This window comes from Haemorhous mexicanus, chromosome 16 (assembly GCF_027477595.1).
Source record: "Haemorhous mexicanus isolate bHaeMex1 chromosome 16, bHaeMex1.pri, whole genome shotgun sequence".
Classification (NCBI taxonomy): Eukaryota; Metazoa; Chordata; class Aves; order Passeriformes; family Fringillidae; genus Haemorhous; species Haemorhous mexicanus.
The window spans coordinates 3,825,452-3,848,481 of record NC_082356.1 but is presented as its reverse complement, the minus strand read 5'-3'; the positions used below and the strand labels follow the sequence as shown (position 1 = coordinate 3,848,481).

General features: G+C 54.0%; 1 protein-coding gene and 1 pseudogene across 1 annotated transcript; both read left to right on the top strand.

Moving 5' to 3' along the window:
- Positions 1–2,779: 2,779 nt before the first annotated feature.
- Positions 2,780–10,355, top strand: LOC132334579 (olfactory receptor 14J1-like; annotated as a pseudogene).
- A 7,148-nt stretch (positions 10,356–17,503) lies between these two features.
- On the top strand, positions 17,504–21,154 carry LOC132334578 (olfactory receptor 14J1-like). Its single transcript, XM_059860684.1, has 2 exons — positions 17,504–17,652; positions 20,187–21,154. The coding sequence occupies exon 2, from the start codon at positions 20,210–20,212 to the stop codon at positions 21,152–21,154; it is 945 nt and encodes a 314-aa protein (XP_059716667.1). The 5' UTR covers positions 17,504–17,652; positions 20,187–20,209.
- The last annotated feature ends 1,876 nt before the right edge of the window (positions 21,155–23,030 follow it).

The window sequence follows — 23,030 nt, the reverse complement described above, 5'->3', positions numbered from 1 at the left end:
GGGTGTGGACTCATAAGTAAATTTGCTGTGGAGCCTGGCTTTGAAGAAGGTGCCACAATCAAAGTCCATCATCTTCAGCTGGCCTGTGGCCAGGTCCAGGAAGAGGTTGCCATCCTTGATGTCATCCTTGCTGTCTCCAGCAGCAGCAGTCCCACCTGGTACAGCTTCTCCAGGGGCTCCTTATCCTTCCCTGGGGTGAGACCAGGCTCTCAGGTTCTGCCCAAGGCCCCAGCTGTCAGGGAACCAGGACAAGCAAAACCAGCTCAGATGGTGGCCACCAGTGCTGGGCAGAGCAGCTCAGCTCAACAACAAGGGCTGTGTGTTCCCATCTGATGAGCCCTGGGCAGTGACACAGGCAGGACAAAAAAGTCTGGCTTCCTTTGCTTCTGACTGCCAAGGCATGTGTGGAGCTGTAACTTACCAGGGCCCTGCATCACAGTGTGCCTGTGGCTCTCTCCCTTCTTCTAGGGCAGATGAATATCCTGCATCCAAGGATGACAGAGCAGCTCTTCTAATGAGGGCCTTTCCAAGTCCAGCATGGATAAACACCGCCTGATCAGATCTTGGCACTCTGGGCAGGGATACCACAAACCGCCGGTCAGTTGGAGAAGGCTCCTGTTGGCTTTGCCCCACTAATCCCGTGCCCAGGCCATGCTGGATGTGCTCAGAGCTGGGCCTAAGCTTTCCCATCCATTCCCTGGTTTGGAGGAGAGCAGGAGAGCAGGACATGTGCCACCTCCTCAGCAGCTGCCAGAGCAGGATGCTCACGAGCCCGCTGCTGTCTCCCAGCACTGGTATTCCCCCGTGCCCAGAGATGAGGATCCACCTTGAGAGAGCCCTTGTGGCAGCGAGAGCTGATGGTCCCAGCTGATGTTCTGGCCCCTCCTGAAAGGGTGCTCCCCACAGACCATCTGGTGCAGCAGGATGCCCAGGGACCAGATGGTAGCTGGCCTGCCATAGTACCAGCCAAAGTGGGTCCATTCCGGGGGGCTGTATGACCGTGTTCCTATGGAATACAGATGGAGTTCATCAGGGGGATGCTGCTGCTCCCAGAGCCTGGCCCCAGCATCCCTGCTCCAGTGGCACACGGGGTGTGACGCACTGCCCTCTCACCAGCACCTGGGACTTGTGTACAGACTTGGGGTTGGAAAAGAAGCCACTGGGGTTGGAAGAGGGCAGTGGAAGCCCTGGCAAGGCCCCACCATAACAAGGAAGAAACCACTCAGTGCTGGGGGAAAAACCATGCCTGCATCCTCCCTGCCTGCATTGCTCCAAAAACATTATGAACCCAAAACAAAGCAGGCGAGTGGAGCAGTCCAAGCCCATTCTCACCCGCACACCAAACTGGCTGGGGCACTGGTTCCGACCCCCCCTCTCAGCTACCACCACCCACGGGTGTTTTTGTTGGATTGGCTGCCCCAGCCCCAGTCCTGGGCAGAGTGGTGGGCAAAGGCTGCCAGGAGGGCTGGAAGCTGGCTCCACACCCAGCCCTGCTCAAAAGCAGCTTGGCTGAAGTCTCAGTGCCATGAAGGGCTGCAGAAGGGAGAATCCCCACTGCCACACCCAGCTTGGGCTCTGAGATGTTGGGCCATGAGATGCTGGGACCAGGAGCACACCCTGTGTGGGCTCACCTGCAAAGTGAGTGTAGGCTGTGTCCTGCAGGTAGGTGCCACAGCCAAAGTCAATCAATTTGGCCTGCCCGGTGTCCAGGTCAACCAGGATGTTCTCTGGTTTGATGTCCCTGTGCAGGACCCCGCAGCTGGTGCAGTGTCGCACGGCCTCCAGCACCTGGCGGAACAGCTCCCGTGCCACCTCCTCGGGCAGGAAGCCCCGTGCCCGAATGAAATGCTGCAGGTCCTGACACCGCTCCGGGCGCTCGAGCACCATCAAGACGTCGTTGGGGAGCTCAAGCCACTCCAGCAGCTGGACCACACCAGGGAAGCCAGTGGACACCTTGGCTAGCAGCACAATCTCCAGGGGTGCGCTGGTGCCGTCGGGCTGCGGGAGGAGCACGATGCCGTCAGTGGGGCTGATGCCGTGCCGGGGCTCAGGAAGCCCTCAGCCAGCCTGGGATGCTCTGTGCCCTGCGCTGGCCCCACGCCCGCTCTCCCTCGAGGCGTCCTGGAGGCTTCCACACTGTCGGGCCTCGGCTCATCCCCGCCCGGCACGGCCCGGCTGCTCCCGCTGGCCCCGCTCACTCACCAGCTCGCCCCAGTGCCGGACGCGCTCCCGTGGCACCCTTTTGATGGCCACCTGCAAGCCAAGGGCAGCAGCGGGCTGAGTTCGCCGCCCGCCTTGCTCAGCCCCATCCTCCGCCCTCCTCCTCCTCCGCCCCCTCCTCCTCCTCCTCCTCCTGCGCCCGCCGCTCACCGGGGCGCCGTCCGAGAGCCGCGTGGCCGCGAAGACGCTGCCGAAGCCGCCGCGCCCCAGCAGCGAGCCCAGCCGGTACTGCTCCTTCAGGCCCTGCTGCGCCTTCCCTGCCGGCGGGACGCGGCTGTCAGCGCTCGGCCCGGGGCCGGCAACGGCCCCCGAGCGCCCCTCAAGCGCCCCGGGCCGGCCATCCCCAGGCGTTCGCTCCCTGCAGCGGGACAGCGGCGGCTCGGGGCCGGCGGCCGCGCTGCCGAGCGGCGGAGCTCGGGCCGGGCAAGCGGCAGCGGAGGCGGCGGGAGCGGCCGCGCCGCCTGTGTCCTCCGCGGCCCCCGGGAGGGGCTGGGGCCGGGGCCGGGGCCGGGGCCGGGCCCGGGGCCGGGCTCGGGCCAGGCGGAGCCAAAGAGAGGCGATGCCGCCCCAGCCCCAGGCACTGATGCCCGCCCAGCAGCGCCACCGCCAGTACGACCAGAGCCGGCCGGAGGCGAGACCGCGGCGGGACGCCCGGGTCCGGGCACGATGCAGCCCCGCCCGGGGCCAGGGGCAGGCGTGGGGCATGGCCCGACCGGGCATGGGGAGAGAGACTGGGAGAGGAGGGGACCCCGGGAAAGGGAGTCCGGGAGAGGGAGAGACAAGCGGGACTGCGGGACAAGCGGGACTGCGGGAGAGGGAGAGGACAAGCAAGAGGGACTCGGCAAAGTCGCTGCTTTCGCTGCTGCTTTCGCTGCTGCTGCTGCCGCTGCAAATGAAGCGCCGGGGCCGTTTGTCCCCGTGTCCGTTTGCCCGTTGCCCACTCGCCCTCGCGCCGAGCCCCGTGCTCCCCGGGGCAGCCCCTGAGCCTGTCCAAACACGGGAACTTGGCCTTGTTCAGCCAAGACCCAGAGTCTGCACTCCCGCACAGCGGCACAGGAATCCCCTCGGTCCCTGCTGTGCATTGTCCCTGCTGAGGGTCAAACACTATCGGAGCGCATTCCCTGAGTGCTGAATTTGTACGTGACCCAGGCACTGCACTTACCTCTCCAGCATTGCTTTCCAAAGAAAACCAGGGGAAGGCAAACTGGGTGTAGCTCATGGTATTTGACAGTGTCTACAACTTGCCAAGTCATGGATCTTCGAGGTGAGATCCATTTGGAATTAATGGGAAGGAGAAGTAGTGCAAGATGGAAAAGGGGAGCATAAAAATAAATCGAGTAAAACATCTCAGATGGTTTCTTTCTGTTTTCTTTGAATTTCTTAAAAGCTCTTTCAGTTTTCCCATCATCTGCTCCACAGTCCTCTTTGCTCTTTCCAAGAATCTTTCCTGGAGAACGAGGTGCAGCTTCTGTCACAAGATGTGCCACCAACTGCAGCTCCTCTTGGCTTTCCACACCGTGCATGCAGCACGACTCTTGCAGCAAAGCAGGACAAATATTTGAAGAACTTGACAGCTTGTTCTTTCTTTTCCTTGTGGGCTGGGCAGTTGTGCCATTGGTAAGGTTTTCAATGTTACTGTTCTACCCTCAGAAAACATGATGGGCTACCAGGAATTGTTAGGGAATGCAAACCTGACTGAATGCAGAGAAAGAATCTCCAGAGCCTGCAGCCAGAAATGGAGAGCTGTGGGATAATCATTCCAACATGCCCATGGACATACTGAAAGTGATCTAGAAGATGAAAATGGGCTGACAGAGGGAGTTTGTTTCAGTGTTCAGTTCAGATGCTTCTACATCTCATGCATTGATATGAATCAAGAGTACAGTCAGTTCATGAAAAGTACCAGAACATGCTGGACCTGTCAGGAGATGACTGGAAGAATTTGAAAAGGAAAAATGCAGGGAATGACTTTGCGAACTTTTTCTCTAAGAAGGGTCATTTTTTCCTAATAATTTCTGATCAATTCCCTCTGCTTTTGTGCTTCCTAACAAGTCCATTTTCATCCCAGATTGCCCATGAAATGGGAACCCAGAGCTTGTGGAAGTGCCTGAAAGATGCCCTGTTCCTCTGCAGGGACCCTGAGGCTGAAGCAGGAGCCTGAGCCCTCTCTGGGGAAGCCTCCTCCGAGCTGGAATTTGTGCCGTGCTGGGAGAGGAGGAGGAGGGGGAGAGCGCTGGCGCTGTGTGGCAGCAGCAGGAGGTTTGGGCCGCAGGACATTCCGTCTGCGCCGCTGCCCCGCAATGGGCGGCCGTGCCCGGGGCTCTGGGCCTGGCCCCGCGTGCGCTGAGCTCCCGACACTGCGGGAGCTCCCCGGGCTGGGCTCAGCTTCCCGCTGGGACTGGGCAGCAGGCTGGGCTCCAGCTGGGATCAGCAGCAGCTGGAAATACCTCTGCGCATCTCCACTTGCTGCTGCTGCTGCTGCTCAGAAGGAGAAACAATGAAGTGAGTCGAGAAGTTCTGGTTTCTGTTCCTCCTGGTGGATTTTTTCATTTGATTTGACACTTGAGAGGCAATTTCTGTGATTTCATTTCAGCAGCAGCAGCAACAGGGCCGTGTTTGAGCACTGCAAATGTGGTCTGTGTGGCTTTAATTCTCCTTGACTTAGTGCTCAGGGACTTTAGAGGATTTCAAGATCTGCTAATCATGATGCCTGTGACCAAAAGCCTGAGTTCACCTATTGCCGGCCGGGGGTCTATGTACAAAATCACAAACAGGACGGGACTGCTGAGGAATGTGTCTTGAGGTGTTTATTTTCCAGCATCAGTCTCATTACATGGTTATGACAATGGGAAGATGCCGGCAGTTTGTCTCCTCGGCAGCAGACAAAGAACTCAATGTTACAACTTACTTAAAGAGTTTTTTGACCAATCACACAAAGCAAAAGCATATTGACAGTAGTTCTATCCAACCATTATAAGCACACGTACCTTCGGTTAAAACAATGCCTGCTTATTTCGAATACAATACCTGCTTGTGAGCCACAATGTTCAGAGCTCATTTATTAAACTCAGTACTACCTAATATCAGGCTAGATATACTTTTCTGCAGCTTAGGCAGTTTTTCTAGCCAAGCGTTAATACACAAACTATTGTTCTATTTGTCCTTACTTTCCCACTTCTTATTTAACTTTTCTGCTGCCCTATCTCATGGTTACAGCTCAGCTCTAATCACAGTTCTGCTTTCTCTGAGGCCTGCCTTTTGCAGCTTTCCCAAAACCCTCTGATTTTAAGGATTCCCACATTCACCGTCACGAAAGCACTCTGGGTAGCACTGATCAAAAAAGGCAATTGCAGTTTTACAGATAAATTTCAAGTGGCAAGAGCAGCCATGATCTCCAATTGCCAAGGCAAAGGCAGCAGCAGCCTCCTGCTGTCACCTCAGGGTGAGTAAAGCAGTGCTGAAAACAGCGCTGGAACCCGATCCTTTCTTTCTCTGCGGGCTGGGTCAGGGCAGCACAGGCGGGCCCTGCGCAGTCAGGGCTGGGTGTGGGTGATTGCTGCTCTACTCCAGAACTGAGCTGGAAAAAGCCCTCGGGAGCCGAGGCAGGAGCAGGCGGGAAGGGGCCGGCGCTGCTGCTGCTCCTGGCCGGGAGCCCCGGCTGGGCCGGGCCGGCGCCCCCTGCGCTGCGGCTGCTGCTGCTGCCAGAGCCGGGCGGGACTCGGGGACAGGGAACGGACACGGGGGGACAGCAAAGGCCTGGCGGCTGCAGGGATGGTGGCGCTCGGGCCAGCGCCAGCACAGAGCTTCAGCCCGCAATGAACCCTGAGGGAAACGCTGGGGAAAGGCTCCATTTCAGCCTTTCTTCACTCGTGGCTGTGAAGGGACTGAAATAAATGGAGAACAAGCAGGGCCCGACCCCTTCTCCTTTGGGAGGAGCCCCAGGCCTGGGGCTGTGAGGGGCCGTGGGGGTCTGTGAGGGGCTGAGAGGGGCTGAGAGGGGCTCAGATGGGTCATGAGGGGCCATGAGCTGTGAGGGCTCCTGAGGGGCCATGAGGAGTTTTGAGCGGGCCATGAGAGTCTCTGAGAGGCCATGAAGGGCTGTCGGGGACCTTGAGGGGGAGAAGGGTCTCTGAGAGGCTGTGGGAGGCCAGGCACCTCATGGAACCAAGGGTTGGTTATGACACTGTGGAACCAAGGAGACTGTTGTTTGCAGTATAGAAACTTATGGAGTCAAAAGTGCGCTGTGACATTCTGGAGCGTCATGGAACCATGGAGACCATTATGACACTTCAGGACTCACTGGAACCAAGGGGCCATTTAACCTAAGGGTCATTGTAGCACGGCGGGGCCTCATGGAATCAAGGGGATCTTAGTGGGGCTCCGTGAGACCACCGAGGGATTCTGACTCTGTGGAACCAAGGAGACCATTGTGACACTACAGGGTGCGGTGGAACTAAGAACTTGGGTGACAGGGAGGAGCGCAATGGAATCAAGGGGCCATTCGCTATTTCAGGGTTTCATGGAGCCAAGGTGTCCTTGTGACACTGTGGGGCATCATGGAATCCTGGAGACCATTCTGGCACTTTGAGGCCTTGTTGAATCAAGGGGCTCTGCAGGGCCTTGTGGAACCAAGGAGCTCTTTGTGACACTGCAGGGCCTCATGGAAGCAATGAGACCATTCTGGCACTCTGAGTCCTCATGGAACCAAGGGGCCATTGTGACACTATGGGTGCCCATGGAAGCAAGGGGCCAGTGTGCCATAGCCTTGCCCTGAGAAACCAAGAGTCCATTGTGATCCTGCAGAGCCCTATAGAACCAAGAGGCCATTGTGGCACTCTGCACAGTTCCATGCAACCAAGAAAAACCATTTTTACACTGCAGGACTTCATGGATGCAAGGGCCATTGTGCCACTGCAGAGCCACGGAGACCATTGTGATGTTGCTGGGCCGTCTGGAAACAAAGATCTGTTGTGATGCTATGGGGCCTCATGGAACCAAGGGGCAGTTATGATGCTGCAGGGCCCCAAGGATCCAAGAACATTGAACAGGTCTGGTTGGCTTGGCCTGACTGGTCCAGCTGACCTTGGAATGTTGAAGGTTGCTTCTCATCTGCCCCTAAAACTCTGGAGTTCTGTGCTTTCTTTCCTGTGGGAAAGAACTCTTCTACTCCTCCTGGTGTTCATGGCTGAAATTGGGATTTTACCTCCATATTTGATTATATCCAAAGATTGTTCTTATATGAAACCTGCCCTAAGCACTGCCCGGTTTGTCTGTAGGGGAAATCCCCTGGGTGCCCCTCCTTCAGCTCGAAACTGCCAGCAAGGGTCAGCTGAGAACAGCCCTGCTGGGCAGAGCTGCTCTCTTGTCCCTGCACTGAGAGACCATCCCTGTTCCTCTCAGCCCCACACGATTTCACCTGCAGTGCTTTAGAAATGTCAGGGATTTCAGACACCCACAACCACTCCTAACTGTGGCAGGTGCAGCTGGATGAACAAATACAAGGAATTCTCTCAGCTCAGTTTTTCAGACGAGCAAATTGCAAAGAGAAGAGCTGAAAAGCTTTTTTGGTGTTTCACTAATCTGTTTAATTGGTGATCACCCAGCATTCTCAGTTGCCTCTCTCTGCACAAGAAGAAGGAATCTTCTGGAGCCCATTTGTGTGAGTCCCTACTCTCAAGGCCTGAAAAACCCAGAGCCCAGGTGAGGGGAATGCAGAGAAGTGTTCCTAAAAGAGAGACCCTGAATGTTGAATTGCTATGGGATATGCAATATATCTTGCTCTAAGTCTGTCTCAGCTCTGTCCTGCCTTTTCCTTCTCAGGAGAAAATAATTTCCTGAGGCCACAAATGTCCAACAGCAGCTCCATCAGCCACTTCCTCCTGCTGGCACTGGCAGACACGCGGCAGCTGCAGCTCCTGCACTTCTGCCTCTTGCTGGGCATCTCCCTGGCTGTCCTCCTGGGCAACGGCCTCATCATCATCGCTGTAGCCTGCGGCCACCACCTGCACACGCCCATGTTCTTCTTCCTGCTCAACCTGGCCCTCAGCGACCTGGGCTCCATCTGCACCACTGTCCCCAAAGCCATGCACAATTCCCTCTGGGACACCAGAGACATCTCCTACTCAGGATGTGCTGCACAGATCTTTCTCTTTGTCTTTTTCATTTCAACAGAGTTTTCCTGTTGTATTGCACTAAATAGTTTATTTAGTTGTTGTTGTTGCACTGGTGATGGGAAATTTCTACTGAGCATGTTGGGTCAAGTAGATGGGTTTTCCCCCTCCCTCATCATGGTCTCCCCCTCACACTCACCCCCTGTTATACACACCTGGTCTGTCCCATAGGTACTTCACCCCTCCCCAATGGCATCCCATTGGCTCCAGTCCTCTCTCCCCCGCCCCCATCCCCTAGGGTATAAAATCTCCTGTGTGAGAGTTCCACGCGCTCTTTTTCTACCTGGGTGGCCCCATCACCTGTGTCTTGCACCAAGCCAATAAACAAGATACTTGCACCCACGTGGAGAAGAGCGCCTCTCGTCTTTTACTTTCGTCTATGTAGGTCCGTGTGGGCTAGAGTCTTAAGCTAGCCGGATTGGACTCATATAAGGCCCAGGAAAACCTCGGATTACCGCATTTTCCCTCCTGACCATCATGTGCTACAACCACTACGTTTCCATCTGCAAACCCCTGCACTACGGGACCTTCCTGGGCAGCAGAGCTTGTGCCCACATGGCAGCAGCTGCCTGGGCCAGTGCCTTTCTCAATGCTCTGCTGCACACAATACATTTTCCCTGCCACTGTGCCATGGCAATGCCCTGGGCCAGTTCTTCTGTGATATTCCCCAGATCCTCAAAGTCTCCTGCTCACACTTCTACCTCAGGGAACTTGGGCTCCTTTCTGTTAGTGCCTTCTTATCATTTGCCTGTTTTGTGTTCATGGTTTACTCCTATGTGCAGATCTTCAGGGCCGTGCTGAGGATCCCCTCTGAGCAGGGATGGCACAAAGCCTTTTCCACCTGCCTCACTCACCTGGCCGTGGTCTCCCTGTTCCTCAGCACTGCAGCCTTTGCCTACCTGAATCCCCCCTCCATCTCTTCCCCATCCCTGGATCGGGGAGTGTCAGTTCTGTACTCGGTGGTGCCTCCAGCCCTGAACCCCCTCATCTACAGCCTGAGGAACCAGGAGCTCAAGGATGCCCTGAGGAAAATGATGACTGGATGATTTCTGAAGCAACCAATTTCCCATTTTCTTCTGCATAGCTTTCAGAATGGAACTCATGAAAGGCCCAACAGGCCTTCCGAGGGCTTTGGTAATGTTCAGTGGGTTTTTCTCTCATAAAAATATCCTCAATGAAACTCTTTAATCCCCCCATCAAATTCACTGATTGCCTCTTGATCTTGACCCAGAAGCTCTGTAAACCAGGGTTTGTGCTATCGCTGCATTTGAAGAAAAGAAACTACCTTGCAGTGCCTGTTTTATCTGGGATCCCAGCTCAGAGACCTGCATGAAGTTAGAGGGGAGAAGGGGAAAAGAGTCCCAGCAGAGCAGCACGGCCAGGGAGCAGCAGGGGTTGGTCCTTTCAGAGCTGCCCTGCCCAACTCCAGCCTCTCCTTCCCATCCCTGCTGTGGCTGTAAGGCCGGAGTGCTCTGGCAGCTTGGTCACTGTCCTGCTGTGTGTCCCTGCTGTGGCCACAGGCAGGGACAGGCCATGGGCACTGCTGGGACACAGCTGGGCTCCAGCACAGCAGCTCCATCAGCCAAGGGCATCTCCTGAGGCAGGGCAGGGAGGCTTTGCTCTCCTCCAGAGCTGCTGTCAGCAATGTGCCCCAGGAATGCCCTGGCACAGCAAAGCCCAGTGCCTGGGGCAGAGGGGAGTGTGCAGGGGGGGCTGACAGCAGTGTCCTGGCACAGCCAGAGCTCCTGGCATGGACCTGAGGGAGCAGCAGAGCAGGGCCTGGGCTGTGTCTTTGTTCTGGGGACAGCCTGGGAAGGTGCCCCGGGACAATTGTCCCACAGCAGCCCCTGCAACCACCATTGCCAGCACTGGCCTCTCCCCACCTGCAGGAGGTTGTTTGTCCCTGCACAGAGGGACACCAAGTGACCAGGCCAGCTGGCCATGTCTGCTCTGTACTGAGGAGATCTCAGCAGTGCATCGTGTGTGTGTGGGGAGATGAACCCCAGTGAGCACAGACACCATCAGCAGCACCCGGGGGTGGCACAATTCCAGTGGCACAAACAGTGCCTTGAGGCCATTTCACTCTGAGAGTAACGTCCTCTGGGAAAACACCTGAATTCTTTGCTGGGTTGTGGTGAGGATTGCATAGAGAGAAATATTCAGGGCAGGGAGGCTCCAGAGAAAGTGCTCAGGTGTCCTGGGGTGGCTTTATGATGCTGAATTGTATCCCCATGTGTCTGTTTAGCCCAGAAATAAGTTCTGCACCTTTAAGACTGGTCCCAAGAACAAAGGCAGGGAAGTCACAGTGTGCAGTTTGTGTGTGCAGAAGCTTCATTTTCCCTGCCCTGGAATTCTTTCTCTCTCTGTGTGTTGATCTGCAGCACAGGCAGCAAGCAGGAAAGAGCTCTCCTTTGCTTTTAGTTAGTTTATTTTAGCTAGCTGCGGCAGAGAAAGTCTCTGGACTGTGGTTTTTCCTTTCCTTGGAACTGTTCAGCCATGGTCTGGACCGAAAACCCAGAAGAACCCTGGGAGCTCACGCCTGTGGCCGTCCAGGGCCGGGGAGGCGACATTCCAGTGCCAGAGGGACTGACAGAGACTGAGGGAGCCAAACCACAGCCCAGGGAAGGGCTCTGTGAACCCCAGAAGGACTTTCTGAATTTGCCATCTCTTCAGAAAAGCGAGAGATTTAATTTTTTTAATATTATTCATTTTTTTTCATGTTTGTGAGTACTTTGCTTGTTAAATAAACAGTTTTTTCCACTTTTCTCAAAGGAGATTTTTGTCTCCTCAACAAGTGGGGGGAGGGGCTGCTTGAATTTGTTTTCTAGAGGGACCCCTTTGGAGGTTTCCTCCCTAAACTTGACCTAAATCAGGACATCAGGGCAGCCAATGACTGCACAGAGACACCACTGGAGGCTGGGTCAGTGGGAAGAAACCAGAGCTGCCTCCCTTTTGAACCACCCTGAGGACCTGGACAGGGCTGTGCTGTGTTCTGGGCACTGACCTGGAACTGAGGGATGTGGAAAAGGCCTCTGGTGTCAGGGCTGTTGAGAAGGCTGGGCACTGTCACTGTGGGACCTATCTCAGACCCCTTGGAAAGGCCAGAGCCATGCCAGAGGGTCCTGGGCCCTTGGGAAGGTCAGACATGGGACCAGTCTGCAGACAGGGCAGGGAGGGGGACTGGGAGAGCCACAGCCTGGTCAGGCTCAGCAGGGAAGGGGATGTGGCAAATCCTCCTGCAGCCATTCCAGGCACTGGCAGGACAGGGCAGGGACTGCAGAACCCCCGTGGGAGGGAAAAGAAGGGGATGTTGTGTGCCCAGACTTCAGCCAGGCCAGGGACAGGGTCTGCTGTGGTCTCCTCAGAGCCAGACTGGAGAGAGCTGGGCTGAAGGAGTGGAACATGGGGTGGGTGGGAATTTGGCTGAACAATGAGGGTCAAATGTCATCCATGGTACAGAGTCCTCTTGGCAGCCAGGCCCTGGTGACAGCCCTCAGTGACCAGCTCTTGACCACCACTGTGGAATATTTCTATTATGTCTACAACGGCATGAAATGCACTTTCAATTCCTTTGTGGATGCTGCCAAATTGCAGGGAGTCTCTGATTGAACTCATCTGGTTAATGGTGACTGCAAAACATAATTCGGCAAGATGACTGGGTTGGGTAAATTTGTCTTGCCATCAGGTGCCAAGCAAGCCACAAGAAAGGGCAGAAAAAACTTATGCATCAGAGGAAAGGCAGTTCAATAGGGAAAAACCCAAACCCAATCAAAAAAAAAAAAAAAAAAAAAAAACCCAAATAAAATCCAATCAAAAAACCCACAGCAACACCCACCCACAACAGCACAAAACCCCCACCAAAAAAACAAACCACAAAAAGAAAAGGTCACAAACAGAAGAAAAGCAAATCCACAGGAAATCTCCTACCAGCAGAAAATGTTTGACCACCTTGTGGCAGGAGAGGGTTCTGTATGTGTAGGTGCTGTTTTGAAAGAAAAATGTCTTAAAAAAGAAATGAATCCCCTACCCCCCTTCTCCCCCCACTTCTCTCAGTGGATTGCTGATCATGGTGTGACATGGAATGGAACATCCCTTGGGTCAGTCCAGCTCAGCTGTCCCATCCCTGTTCCCCAGGAACACTTGCCCACCCCAGGCCCATGGGTTGGGGGGTTGCAGATGCCTCATGCGGGGCGAGCACTGAGACAAGGACAGGAGAACAGAACAACATTTACTCTTGTCAAGGACAGCAGAACAGAACAGCACAGCCTTGGAGAAACTGATTAAGGATGTACCTCTGGCAAACAGAAGTGACACAAAATGCAAGCAGGATGCACGCTCAGCTCTGCAAGGCTGACAAAACAGAAGTTATGCAGAACAACAATACTGCTCTTACTCAAAAGGGGGGGTCAAAGAACAGCCACCTAAAAAGGACACTGGATGTTGCAGACAAAACCCAAAGAACCATGGAAGGATTTGTGATAAGGGATGCAACTATGTCAAAGAAACTTAAATGAAGTGGGGATAACTAATGGATAATCAGTGTGTGTGACAAAAACTCTGGGCATTTGAGGCTCAGTGCACCTGAATGGAGGAAGGATGGCCCAAGTGACCACCACGTTGTAATAAAGAATACCTGCTTTCAAATACTCAAAACTCTGTTCAGAAGTTTGTATCCAGCAGATTTCAGTATCAGTGGTGTCCTTGACTCCATTATGCCCCACAGTTTCACAATGGCCCCTTGGTTCCATGAGGCCCTGCTGTATAACGATGGACCCTTGGTTCCCTTGGGTTCTGTTCTGTCAAAATGGCCTCCTTGGTTCTGCAGTGCCACAATGCTCTCCTTGGTTCCACAGGGCCTTGGTGTGTCACAACAGCCCCTTGGTTCCATGAACTGCCAGAGTGTCACCCTGGTCTCTTGGATCTGCAGTGTCACAATGGACAATTGGTCACAAGCAGCCCTGCTGTGTCACCATGAATATTTGGTTCCATGGGGCCCCACAGTGTCACAACGGCCCCTTGGTTCCACGAGGTTCCACAGCATCACCATGGTCTCCTTGGATCCGCAGTATCTCTATGGACCATTGGTTTCATCTGTCCCTGCTGTGTCACAGTGGTTCCTTGGTTCCATGAAGCCCCACTGCATAACAATGGAATCTTGGTCCCGTGAGGTTCTGTACTTGTCACAATGGTCTCCTTGGTGCTGGACTGTGACAATGTATCCCTTGGTTCATGAGGTTCCATGATGTCACAATGGTCTCTGGTTCCTCAAGGCCTTGCTGTGTCACAATGGAACCATGGCTCCATGAGCTGCCATGGTGTCACCATGGTCTCCTCAGATCCACATTGTCACAATGGACAATTGGCTCCATGGGCCCTGCTGTGTCCCAATAAACCCTTAGTGCCATGAGGTTCTGTGGTGTCACAATGCTCTGCCTGGTTCAACGAGGCCCTGGAGTGTCACAATGGCTGCTTGGTTCCATGAGCTTCCATAGCACCAACAATGGCCTCCTTGTTTCTGCAGTGTCATAATGGACCCTCGGTTCCATGAGGTCCCTAAATGTCACTGGTCTCCTGGGTTCCTTGTGGCCCTGCTGTGTCACCACGGCCCCTTGGTTCCATGAGTTTCTGTACTGTCAGCAATGGTTCCTTTGTTCCAATGAGGCCCTGCTGTGTCACAATGGACCCTGGGTTCCATGAAGTTCTCCAGTGTCACAATGGCCCCTTGGATCCATGATTTCCTATAGTGTCACCATGGTCTCCTTGGGTCCACACTGCCGGAATGCACCATTGTTGCAGCTGAAATAGCTGCTAATAAAGGCCAGGATAGGGAAGCAAAAAGGGCCTTTGCATGGCATCCACAGATGTTCAATTCAGCCGTGCGGTGAGATGTTCCGGGTCACAAGGCAGGGCTCCTGGGGGGAGTCCAGGTTCCTGTATCTCCAGAGGTGGGGGCTGATCAGTGCCATCGGGGCAGTACAAAGATGGGGGACAAGGGGGGAATATGGAGGGAGTGGCTGAGGGACATAGGACAAGGGGAAGGAGCCAATGGGGTCAAACAGCTTTTGAGGGAAGCTTCTTGTGTCTCCCTAACCCAGGGAATGCCTCTCAGGGTCTCCACAGCTGCAGAGTGTCAAAATGGCCCCTTGGTTCTTTTGGGCTCCTCAGGATCACAGTGGCCCCTTGGCTGCATGAGGCCCAGCTGTGTCACACCAGCCCCTTGCTTCCATGGGGCCCCACAGTGTCACAATTGTCCCCCCTTAGTTCCATGAGGCCCCTCAAGGTCACAATGGGCCTTTGGTTCCATGAGTCCCACACTGATCCATGAATCCTTAGTTCCATGGGGCCCTGCAGTGTCACAATGGTCCCTTGGTTCCCTGGTGCCACACAGTGCCACAATTGCCCTTTGGCCCAACAGGGCCTCATAGTGTCACAATGGACTCCTTGGTTCCATGGGGACACAAAGTGCCACAATGGCCCTTTGGTTTCACAGGGCCTCCAAGTGTGAAAATGGCCTCCATGGTTTCATGCAGCTATGCTGTGTCACAATGTCACCTGTGGTTCCATGATGCCCGAGAATGTCACAATGGTCTCATTGATTCTGCACTATTAGAATCTCTCCTTGGTCACTCACAGCCCCACAGTGTCTCTGTGGTGCCCTTGGTTCCATAAGGACTTGCAATGTCACAATGCTCCTTTGGTTCCATGAGGCCCCATGTGTCATAATGGTCTCCATGGTTCCACGAGGCCCCATGTGTCACAATGGCCTCCTTGGTTCCATGGTGTCAGAATGGCCCCTCTGTCCCATGGAACCCCACAGTGTCACTGGGGTCCCCTTGATTCCACAAGGCCCTGCAGTGTCACAATGGCCCCTTGGTTCCCTTGGGTTCTGAAGGTCCATGATGGTCTCCATGGTTCCATGAGGCCTTGCTGTGTCACAATGGCCTCCTTGGTTCCATGATGTCCCATAGCAGCGCAATGATCTCCTTGGTTCCACGGTGTCACAATGCCCCCTTTGTCCCATGGAGCCCCACAGTGTCACTGGGGTCCCCTTGATTCCACGAGGCCCTGCAGTGTCACAATGGCCCCTTGGTTCCAGTGGGTTCTGAAGGGCCATAATGGTCTCCATGGTTCCATCAGGCCCTGCAATCTCCCAATGGACCCTTGGTTCCAAGGGCCCGGCAGTATCACAAGGCTGCCTTAGTTCCACCAGGCCCTGCAGGGTCCTAGTGGCCCCTTGGCTCCATGAGGCAAAGCAGAACCATGATGGCCCCTTGGTTCCATGGAGCACCACGGTGTCACCATGGTCCCATTGGTTCCACAGGGCCCCGCAGTGGAACAATGGACCTTTGGTTCCATGAGGTTCCTCAGGGTCTCAGTGGCCCCTTGGCTCCATGTGGCCCTGCTGTGTCACAGTGCCAGGTGGTTCCATGAGGCCCCACAGTGTCCAAATGGTCTGCTTGGTTCTGGGAAGCCCTACAGAGCCACAACGGACCCTTGGTTCCAGGAGGCCTTGCTGTGTCACAATCGACTTTTGGTTCCAGGAGCTTTCACACTGTCACCAATGGTCTGAGCACTGCAGTGTCACCATGGATCCTTTGTTCCATGAGGTTCTATAGCATAAAACAATCCCCTTGATTCCAGAAGGTTCTGCAGTGTCCCAATGGACCGTTGGTTCCATGCAGCCCCATAGTGTGTCACAATGACCCCATGGCTCCATAAGCTTCCACACTGTCAGCAATGGTCTCCTTGGTTTCCTGAGGCCTTGCTCTGATACAATGGACTTTTGGTTCCATGGGGTTCCACAGTGTCACAGCTGACTCCTTGGTTTTGTGAGCCTCTGCTGTCACCAAATGTCCAAAATATCAGAATAAGACACCTTAAAACTAATTTGGTGTGTAAGAAAGCATCACTTATTCAGGCCTAAGGTCCAACATGGGATAACTTCTAACCTTACATGGACACGTGACTCTACCAGTGTGTTGCTTATATACAGTCACTAAATGTGAATTATAATTTACTCATTTCCATAAAACCCACCTGTTCCAGATTGCAAGGCAAGATATATTCTATTACCATCTGTATGGCAGTTGTCTGGTGCCAAGTGGGGAATTCTTCCTATCTCTCTCCCTGAGTGATCATAATCACTCCTCCCTTGGCAGGGGACATGTGCTGATAACAGGCTATTGTATGTCACTGCAAGGCTGATAAGAACTATAACATCCCATTGTGAGATGCTCCGCCCAGAGGGAGGAGCCAAGCATTGCTACCCAGGTATAATCTGGAGGTTCTGACACACTGTCCTGGTTTAGGGCAAATTTGGGAGAGAATCCCCAAAAGGGCTTCTCCAAAAAACAAACCCACACGGCCCCTCCCCACAACCGGTTCAGGAAGAATTCCTCGGAGAGAAGTGGAAAGCTCCTGTTTATTTGACAAGCACTGCACCCCCAACACCCAAAATGAACAATACCGGATGACACCGCTCTTTCACTGCTCTGAAAAAGATGACAAATTCAGAAAGTCTCTCCTGGGGGTGGTCGCTGTTATCAGTCCCTCCGGCAGTGGGGCAGCTGCTGCAGCCACAAGATGCAAACTCTCTCTCGGTGTTTCCCAGGTCCCAGTCCGGAGCAGGTTGGCAGGTCCAAACAGGAAGGGGAGACAGTCCAGGAAGGAATTTGGACTGTTTAGCTAAATTAACTAATGAGAAGGGGGGAAAAAGCAAGAGCAAGCAAAGCAGAGGCGAAGCAGAAGCAAGAGCAAAGGCAAAAAGCAGGGCAAAAAGCAAAAAAGCAGCAGTATGTACTGGTGCTATCTGGATGTCCCGCCGGGTGGCTAAGAGGCCCAAAACAAAACTTTCACTCTGCCAGTCTTAAAGGCACAGAACATAATATCCAGCATAAATTTCACACACACAAACGGGGGTAACAGTCACCCCAGGACATGTGCTGATAACAGGCTATTGAATGTCACTGCATGGCTGATAAGAGCTATAACTTCCCATTGTAAGATGCTCCGCCCAGAGGGAGGAGCCAAGCATTGCTACCCAGATATAATCTGGAAGTTCTGACACACCAGAACAGCTTCCCACTGGATTCTCCAGAGGAGCAGCAGTTGCTTCTACTTCCACAGAACTGCAGAGGAAGAATACACCCTTTTGCTACAGGACCCCCCCTGCTCCAACAGAACCACACCTGACACTTCAGGAGAACTGCAGCCACTTTTCCAATTGGACTGCTACCAACACCCTGACAGACAGGGTGTCAGGGTGGGTTCTGACTCTGTCAGTGTTGTTCTAGTGTATTGCGTTGTTTTCTTTTATTCTTTTTTTTTTTCCTTCCCTATTAAAGAACGGTTATTTCCTGCTCCTCTATGCTTTTCCCAGAGAGCCCCTTAATTTAAAATTCATAGTAATTAGGAGGGGTGGGGAGGGTTTGCATTCTCCATTTCAGGGGAGGCTTCTGCGTTCTTTAGCAGGCACCTGTCTTTCCAAACCAAGAAACCACCCCAAGTTCCCAGATTCAGTGCTTGTTTTCTCTATCCCTGCACCCTTGAGCCAGATGTCTTCTTCTTCTCTTCCAATCATCCTTGCTGGGAAAGCAGCCCCTGCATGCCTTGTTCCTGTGCTCAAAGTTCCCAGGCAGGGTAAAAATGGAATGAACCCTTTTGGTATCAGCCCAAGGCTTTGTGTGGGCAGGCAGAGGCAGGCAGGAGGCAGAGCTGTCAGCAAAGGAAGGGGCCAGCCAGGTGGGGCAGCCGGGGGATGAGCACAGCCTGCAGGGACAGAGGCGCAGGGCAGGGACACCGTAGCACAGCCTGGGCTGCACAGGGCACAGGCATGGGCAGCAGCTGCCAGGCCCTGACAGAGCCAACTTGGGCAGCACTTTGGCCATGGCTGCTGGGCCTGGGCCTGAGCCAGGAGCAGGAGACAAGTGACCCTTGCAGGCCTGGGGCCTCATGGCCTCCTTGTCCCTGCTCAGCAGCCTGGCAGGGGCCGCACCATGCTCCTGCCCTTGGCACTGCACATCCCCACATGCCAGTGCCCATCCCGGGAAGAGCCCTGAGCAAGGAGGGAGGGACAGGATCTGCCTGGCCAGGGGCTGGGGCTCAGGCCTTGGCCCTTTGAATTCCTGAAACACATCTAGCTTTGCTCAGCCCCAGAGACACCTTTGCCTTCTACTGTCCCCAGCTGTCATCACTGCCTCCAGTGTTCTGCTCTAACTGGAACCTGGGGACACTTTCTCAGAGGGACTTATTAAACTTAACGAAACTTTGGACTTTAAATTTGAGTTGTTGAGAAGTTTTTTGAAGACTCCCTCAGGGACTGAGTCTTATGTAAACAACACCAAAAAATTAGAGAGGGTCATTGAAGTCCTTGTGCTCTGTCTGTGCTGCTGAGCTGGGCCAGGCTCCTGGCACAGAGATAGCTCGTGGGAAAACAAGAAGAGCTTCAAAAAGACATTTCTCCTGAGGAGCAGCTCCTCTCCCAGCCCAGCAGGGCTGAGGGCACTGCCTGCAAGTACCTGTCAGCAGTGAAGCAGACAGAGGCTCAAAGCAGCTGGAAGGACAATTCTGAGCTCATTCATGGAGAAATCTTCAGCACTTCTGACACAGTCAGTCTCTGGCTGCAGGGATCTCCTGAAGCTGACCCAGGACAGGACTGATGTGACTGTAAGGATGGCTCTGCTGATGTTTCTGCTTTGGGGGAGGATGTGCTGCAGAGCAGGGCTGCCCTGGGCACTGTCAGAGGGACAGGGCAGGACGGCTCCTGCTGCCAGGGATGGCTGCAGGGGGTGAAGCTGGGGCTGCAGCCAGGGCTGCCCAGGGCTGTCCTGCAGAGCAGGTCCTGCAGCCCTCAGGGCTCCTGGCCAGCCCAGGGCATGTGCCACCTGCCAGGGGCAGCTCTCAGCCTGCCTGGCACCTCCCCATGGATGGTGCAGGGGAGAAGTTGGAGGTGGAAGGAGCGACCCCCATCAGGGCAGATTCTTTCTGCTGTGGAGATGGTGCTGCATGGCCAGGGCTGCTCTCACCTTTCTCCTAAAGGGAAGGGAAAGGGGCTGTCAGCTTTGGCTGTGTCACTGAGACTCCTGCACTGTCACCCTGGGCATTAGCAGATGTGCCCCAGATCTCCCTCAGAAAGTGCCTCCTCAGCCTCCTCTCCCTACAGACAGCAGCAGCAGCACCTTGGCTTGCAGCATGTCTGTTTGTCTGCCCTGCCTTTAAGGCCCTGCTGCCAGGGAGATGCCCCTGGGCAGTGCCCTGTGCTGGGAGGGGTCTGCAGGGCAGAGCTGAGCCCCCAGGGCTGGGCTGGGCTCTGGCAGCACTGGCAGGAACAAGGCTTGGATAGAGAGTGCCCAGTAGGCTCAACTCCAGGCAGCAGAGAACCAGACCAACCCTTTGTATTCCTTCCTGTCCAGCTGCACAGGGAAAGAGAGAAGGGTTTGGAGAAAATTATTTTTAAACCGTAGAGTTCAGAATGTCTGCTTTATTTTTCAAGAAATGTTAAAGTGCTGGCACCATGAAACAGAGGAATTGTAATATTCAAAGGGCTCCTGTGTTGGGACTAGCATCAACTGCATTGGGGCACAGAGAGATCTGTTTTCCCTCAGGCCTCCCCAGTGTTCAGGCTGTGAGAATTGGTAAAGATGAGGCAGGGCCTCAGCAGCACAAACTCAAAATCAAAAAGAGTCTAGCAAAATTTCACTCACAGGAAGAGAAGTGATTTTGCTGAGATTCCACATAAAATACATAGGATTGACTCAAAGAAATTGGTTGCACTTTGTCAATGTCTTCTTTCAACAGTCCACCATGCCCAGAGTGAAGAAATGTCCAACAGCAGCTCCATCAGCCACTTCCTCCTGCTGGCACTGGCAGACACGCGGCAGCTGCAGCTCCTGCACTTCTGCCTCTTGCTGGCCATCTCCCTGGCTGCCCTCCTGGGCAACGGCCTCATCATCAGCACCGTAGCCTGCGGCCACCACCTGCACACGCCCATGTTCTTCTTCCTGCTCAACCTGGCCCTCAGCGACCTGGGCTCCATCTGCACCACTGTCCCCAAAGCCATGCACTATTCCCTCTGGGACACCAGGACCATCTCCTACTCAGGATGTGCAGCACAGCTCTTTCTGTTCCTCTTCTTCATTTCAGCAGAGTCTTCCCTCCTGACCATCATGTGCTACAACCGCTACGTGTCCATCTGCAAACCCCTGCACCACGGGACCCTCCTGGGCAGCAGAGCTTGTGCCCACACGGCAGCAGCTGCCTGGGCCAGTGCCTTTCTCAATGCTCTGCTGCACACAGCCAATACATTTTCCCTGCCCCTGTGCCACGGCAATGCCCTGGGCCAGTTCTTCTGTGAAATTCCTCAGATCCTCAAGTTCTCCTGCTCCAAATCCTACCTCAGGGATCTTAAGGTTTCTGTTTTCACTGTCTGTATAGCTTTTGGTTGTTTTGTGTTCATTGTTTTCTCCTATATGCAGATCTTCAGGGCCGTGCTGAGGATCCCCTCTGAGCAGGGACGGCACAAAGCCTTTTCCACCTGCCTCCCTCACCTGGCCGTGGTCTCCCTGTTCCTCAGCACTATCATGTTTGCTCACCTGAAGCCCCCCTCCATCTCCTCCCCATCCCTGGATCTGGCCCTGTCAGTTCTGTACTCGGTGGTGCCTCCAGCCCTGAACCTCCTCATCTACAGCCTGAGGAACCAGGAGCTCAAGGCTGCAGTGCGGACATTGATGACTGGATGGTTTCAGAAACATCAAGCTGCTTGGTAGGTTCTGGAAGTCACTTGTAATAAAAGTCATCTTTGATAGTACTTGGGTTTGATGGTTTGTTCTTTTCATTCCTTTGTTTTAGTTTTTTAATATTGTCCACAATGAAATGCCACTGTTTCTGCCATTTCTCATTTTGTTTCTCTCCACCTTTACTGTGGCCACAGACTGAGTCAGTGAGGAGCTGTGCTCTCAGTGTCTTTAAATGAACTAAAGGATCTCCCAGCAGAGTTTCCACTGGAGATCCCACTTTTGTTGCCTTCTATGGAGCTGCAGCAGCAATGTCTGTGTGCAGAGCTGGGGGCAGGTTAGGGGCAGCACAGCAGCTCCGCTCCTGCTGGCCACACCATTCCTGATCCAAGCCAGGTACCATTGGCCTCCTTGCCCACCTGGGCACACTGCTGGCTCATGTCCAGCCTGCTGTCCATCAGTACCCCCAGGCCCCTTTCTGCCTGGTCACTGTCCAGCCACTCTGTCCCCAGCCTGTAGCACTGCAGGGGTTGTTGTGGCCAAAGTGCAGGACTCAGCCCTTGGTCTTGTTCAACCTCACCTTGTTGGATTTGGGCCCTGGATCCAGCCTGTCCAGGTCCCTCTGCAGAGCCCTCCTACCCTCCAGCAGATCCACACTCACACCCAGCTTGGTGTCATCTGCAGATTTGCTGATGCTGGACTCAGTCCCCTCATGCAGATCATCAATGCAGATATTGAAATCCACGCTGGCTGGCTCTGATCCCTCGGCCATCCTGTGGGTGCCCTGGGATGGCACTCAGGGTGATCTGTTCCATAACCTTGCCAGGCACTCAGGTCAGGCTGACAGGCCTGGAGCTCCCCAGCTCCTCTTTCCAGCCCTTCTTGGGGAGGGGCTCACATTGGCACCTCCAGTCCTCTGGGACCTCCCTGCTGAGCCAGGACTGATAGTAAATGATGGAGAGCAGCTTGGGGAGCTCGTCCACCAGCTCCCTCATTCCCCTGGGATGGATCCCATCTGATCCCAGAGACACCTGTGAGCATTGGAGTGCCTCAGCAGGTCACCAGCTGCTTCCTCCTGGATTACAGGGGGGCTGTTCTGCTCCCTGTGCCCATCTACCAGCTCAGGTAAGTCAAGACAACTTGACTTCCTCTTGAAAAGTGAAGCTAAGAAGGGGTTCAGTACCTCAGCCTTTTCCTTGTCTTTGAGGAACCATATCCCCCCCAATAAGGAATGGAGGTTCTCCTTTCCACTCCTTTTGCCATTAATTTATTTATTAAATCATTTTTATTATCCTTCAAAGAAGTGGCCAGGTTAAATCCTAATTGAGCTTTCACCTCTCTAATTTTCTTTCTGCATGACCTAATAACATTCTTAAACATGTCCTGAGTTTCCTGCCCCTCTGTCCAAAGGTCATGCACCCTAATTTTTCCCCTGAGTTCCTGGAAAAACCTTCATGCCTTGCCAGACCAGTTGTTTTCCTTCCTAGGTCACTTTTGGGCACAGAGGAACAGGCTGTTGCTGCTCCTTCAAAATTTCTTTCTTGAAGGGTGTCCATCCTTCCTGGTATCCTTTGTTTTAGGTGCTGATTCCCTTTAATAAATCATTACCTGATTTGGCACTTGCCAAATCTGCAAATAGGCCAAACTCTCCTCTTAGAAGTCTATTGCAGAAGACTTGTTGATGTCCTCCCTTCACAGAATGTTTAAAGACTCAATAATTTCATGGTCACTGTGCCCCAAACAGCCTCTGACCACCACATCTCCCTCCAGCCCTTCTCTGTTTGTGACCAGCAGGAGACAGAGCTTTCCTTGGCAATGGGAATTGCAGGAAACCTCCTCAAAGAGCAGCTTGGAAGGCTCAGCCTGGAGCTGAGGAGAAAGAAAAGTCCCTCCCAGGGCAGAATGTTGG

Bases quoted from the DNA above. Each gene is read 5' to 3' on its own strand.
- LOC132334578 (XM_059860684.1), top strand. From the start codon at position 20,210: ATGTCCAACAGCAGCTCCATCAGCCACTTCCTCCTGCTGGCACTGGCA.